This window comes from Cyanistes caeruleus, chromosome 12, assembly GCF_971803275.1.
Source record: "Cyanistes caeruleus chromosome 12, bCyaCae1.hap1.1, whole genome shotgun sequence".
NCBI classification, from domain to species: domain Eukaryota; kingdom Metazoa; phylum Chordata; class Aves; order Passeriformes; family Paridae; genus Cyanistes; species Cyanistes caeruleus.
The window spans coordinates 15,225,990-15,229,990 of NC_141712.1; the positions used below are offsets into that span (position 1 = coordinate 15,225,990).

Consider the following 4,001-nt stretch of genomic DNA (forward strand, 5'->3'; position numbering starts at 1 on the left):
CAGCACGGGGCTCTTCTGCCCAACTCCTTTGTCCCCTCACTGGCACCTTTGTGGCAAAGGCTGCATCTGAGTGTCCCCTCAGCTTCCCTCCTCCTCCTCCTCTTGCAGAATAACAGCAATGCTTTCATTTTTTATGTAAACAAGCACATTATTCAGATTATTCAAATTAAAGGAAAACTTGGGCCAGCAGAGGGGCTTTCCAGCACTTAACAATTATTGCCTGCATATCAGCCTTTCCCTTTCCAAAGACTAAAAGAAACACCAAAAAGTCTCCAGGGAGTTGTGAGTCATCTGGCTTCCACAGACATGGCTTCAAATCTTGAGAAAAGGGAAGCAGAGCATCCTAGGCCAGATCTTCTACTAGAAAAATAAACACAGCTCTCAAAAGCTTGAGGTCCATCCAGAGCAGTGGATCTTGAGCCTCCATCAGCAGGAAATGTGTCTGACAAAGCCTGGCTTGGGGAGAACTGAGCATGACCAGAGCAGTTCTCAGCATTGGGTAGTTTTTCTCCTAAGTATTTTAAAAGACACCCAGGGATGACAGTCCCAGGCACAATACCCTGCTCCAGAGAGTGGCTGGGGGGTGCCAGTGTGAAGAAAGGCTTGAGGTGGCCCCTTGGGTAGCTCACAGGGAGTGAGTGGGACCGTGGTGCCAGGGGATCTGCATGGGACCCCACTGCTCCATGCACCCACTTAGAGTCTGCTTAAGAAGAGGTTAAGAAGAGGGAAAGGTGAAAAAAATGTCTGAGCTGAGCATGACTGACAAGGACCTACAGAGGGGCTCCTTCGACCTTCAGGAGGTCTGAGGAAGGGGGAGCCCAGCACAGGGGGAGAACTGTCCCCCACAGAGAGGCTGACCCCTTTCTGCAGGTCCCTGCAGGATCTGGGATCACTCAAGGCTGTGGAGGGAGGAAGATGATGGAAAGACACCCAAAAACTTCGAACAGTAAGTTTTCCATCCACTCCCCTCAGCCTAATGCTGACTCCTGCCCTGCCCTGAAGCCAGGGCTAAGCCAGCCCTGTCCCCAAGAAAAGGCTCAACTACACCCCCTTTCCCCTTTTCTTTTCCCCCCTCACTGCCCAGTTATAAGCAGGGATTTTGGGTGGAAAGCTTGTGTTCCTCTCCATGGTACCGACATGGAATGTGATTCAATTTCTGCCAGCATTTGCCAACTTGCTGCTTTCAAGCCACAGAGTGCTGGTGGCAGCACCACTCACTGTTTCTGTTTAATGCTTTCCAGGATTCACAAGCCATCCAGACATTTGTGTTGGCTCTGGGCTGAGTGACCTTGCATGGAACACCAAACTTTGCCTTTCCTATGGCTATGAATCCCCTCTCTGAAAGCCCAGGAGCTCTTGAGCTTACATCTGCAGAGAGGAAGATTTCACTTCCCTTATAACTTTCCCTGTGTGGGTGAACACAGAAGCTGACACAATTTATTCAGTCTTTCCAGGTATTGTCTGTCTGTCTGTAATCCTGATGATCCCATATGACCTGGAAATCCCCATGGGTAATGAAGCAGTAGCTTTTCCTTGAATTTGGTTCAAATTCTTTGGAAGAGGCATAACTGGGGAGGACTAGAGAGGATAAATTGCAGGAGCTTCTTGCCTGAGCTCAGAGCTGAGCTCGGCCAAAGAGGTAGAGCAGCATCCTGCAAGGAACAGCCCTCCCAGAGCCACCATGCTCACTGCAAGGACAGTCCTGCTGCTCGTGGTGCTCCTCACCCTCTCTCCATGCTCTGATGCAGGTAAAGCACCTCATGGGCCACTGCTGCTGGCTGGGACTTGGGGCTGTCCTGTTGGGGTGGTGAGGAAGGAAACCCCAGTGTGGAGCAGGGATGGTGCTGCTGGAAGGAGGAGCAACCCCTGGCCAGGGCAGAGCAGCACATCCTGGGGTGCAGGGAAGGATGGAGACTGCTCCTGGGGCTGGGTGGCTTTGGCAGAGCTGCTGCAGGGCTGGGTGATAACCTGGAGCATCCTTCTGCCCCGGGAAGGAAGGAGGAGGGCACCTGGGGCTCGTCACGGCAGCATTTTCAGAGCTTGGGGGATGTTGTGGTCATCAGCCTTGTGATGGGGGAAGGTCCTGAAGACAGGCTGCCTTCCAGAGCCAGCATTCACCGTCCCTCCTTGTTTCCTCCAGCCCCTTACACTCCAGCTGAGTGCTGCTTGGACCACCTAAAGGGCCCTCTCCGGCTGGACAACCTCGTGGGCTTCTACTCAACTCCCAGGGAATGTTTTCTCCCAGCAGTTGTGTAAGTCCTGGCAACTTCCCTACTGCTGTGCTGTCTCCTGGGCTGCCATGGGTTGAGTTCTCCTGTTCCATTTGGGGACAGGCCAGGGACATGTTTGTGTAATCTCCATGATCTTCCAGCATGAAGAGGGAGGATGTGACTGTCTGGGCACTTCTGCAAGGCCATGGCAGCTCCTGAGGGCTCTGCACGGGCTCTGCAGCTGCTGGGCTGCAGGATCAGCTGCTTGTAGGACACCAAGGGCCCAGGGGCAGCACACAGGGACAAAGGGAAAGGAGAAAGATTGCTGGGGTGGGAAGATGGTGTGAAATCACAGCTGTCATTCCTCACAAAGCTTCACCTTTAACCTGGCAGGTTTGAGACCAAGAAAGGAGCCAAGGTCTGTGCAAACCCAGAGGATAACTGGGTGAAGAGAGCAGTTAGAATGCTTAAAAAAAAGCAAGGACTTAATGCCCCGTGATGTGGAGTGGGTGCCCTGGTTCAGGCTACCCAACATCCTGGTGGGAAGGAAGGTTTACAGTCACCCTCTCAGAAGGGGCTATGGATGTTCCAGCTGCTGGGAGAGGGCTCCCAGAGCCCTGTGCTGCATCCACAGCCCAGCACCACATCCTGGAATGCTGCTGGCCCTGCCAGCACCTGCCTGCTGATCACAGCCACAAAATAAAGTTTACTTCGTGTGATATCAGAGAGTGGTGTCCTTTCTTCTCCCAGCCCCACAACTTCGCTGCTGCCAGCAACTGGGGCTGGGATGGTGGCTCTTCCCACTGGGTCTCACTAGGGCGGGAGGGGAGGGGGATGGATGGCACCAAAAGGGGCTGAAGGCTCCTCTGAGGGTTTTTAGATGCAAAACTGCCATCAGATTCAGGCTTAGAGGTTTCAGCCTGTGCCATTTGTGCTCCCTGAAGGAGCACAGCCTGCCCACCACGTGTGCCCAGCCTGTGGTGTCTCTGAGCTGGGCTGCAGAGGAAGGGTTTCCCTGCAGAGCTCCCTGGGCAGGTCGAGACAGGGGATGCTGAGGCAGACAAGGGATTCCTGCACACACAGCCCTGCCAGGGGCCGTGGAGAGCTCAGCAGTGATCCCTGCCAGGGCTTTGGGAGGGGGAGCAGAACTGGAAGGGCAAGAGTGAGGAAAGCTGTGAGTTAAAGACAGTTTAATAAATAAAGCAAAACTGTCACACAAGCAAAGCAAAATAAGGGATTCATTCTCTCCTTCCCATCGGTGGGCAGCCATGGGGAGCAGAGCAGGGCTCCCTCACGTGGAACAGTGCAGACAAATGCTGCAACTCTGAATGACCCCCTACTTCCTCCTTCTTTCCGTGACAGTTCAATAAGAGAAAAAACACAACTGAGAAAAGGAAACCTACCAAAAATAACCCCACCAACTGAGAAAAACCCATCACTTTTCATCAGCCCAGATGATGCTCAGACAGTCCTTGAGCAACAGCCACCTGGAGACCCTTGCTGCCAGCACTCACAGCTCCTGGGGAAGGGGATTTTGCCTGCAGCAGCTTCAGGGATGCTTTCACAGCAGAGGCAAAACCCATCCAGAGCTGAGGGATGACCCTGACACACTGCAGGTCTGGAACCCGAGGTGTCACAGGCACCAAGAAGGTGGAGAACTCTGGGTGCACCAAGAGAGGCTTCAGCCTGCAGAAACCTCTCAAACTGCTGCCTCTCCACTTCAGGAGTCCTCAGGCCATGGAGTCACCCTGTTTGCTTGGCCTTGGTGCCTTCTCCTGACAGCTGTGGCTC

At 53.6% G+C, this 4,001-nt stretch overlaps 1 protein-coding gene across 1 annotated transcript; it reads left to right on the forward strand.

Annotated features, from left to right (window-relative positions):
- Positions 1-1,623: 1,623 nt before the first annotated feature.
- LOC111934345 (C-C motif chemokine 17-like) lies at positions 1,624-2,929 on the forward strand. The gene is made up of 3 exons (XM_023934385.2): positions 1,624-1,748; positions 2,141-2,252; positions 2,604-2,929. The coding sequence occupies exons 1-3, from the start codon at positions 1,682-1,684 to the stop codon at positions 2,707-2,709; spliced, it is 285 nt and encodes a 94-aa protein (XP_023790153.2). The 5' UTR covers positions 1,624-1,681; the 3' UTR covers positions 2,710-2,929.
- The last annotated feature ends 1,072 nt before the right edge of the window (positions 2,930-4,001 follow it).

What these genes read in the sequence shown, in the direction of transcription:
- LOC111934345 (XM_023934385.2), top strand. Translation starts at nt 1,682, where the DNA reads ATGCTCACTGCAAGGACAGTCCTGCTGCTCGTGGTGCTCCTCACCCTC. An exon ending in CTCTCCATGCTCTGATGCAG is followed by an intron (nt 1,749 to 2,140) that starts GTAAAGCACCTC and finishes TGTTTCCTCCAG; the next exon opens with CCCCTTACACTCCAGCTGAG. An exon ending in TGTTTTCTCCCAGCAGTTGT is followed by an intron (nt 2,253 to 2,603) that starts GTAAGTCCTGGC and finishes TTAACCTGGCAG; the next exon opens with GTTTGAGACCAAGAAAGGAG.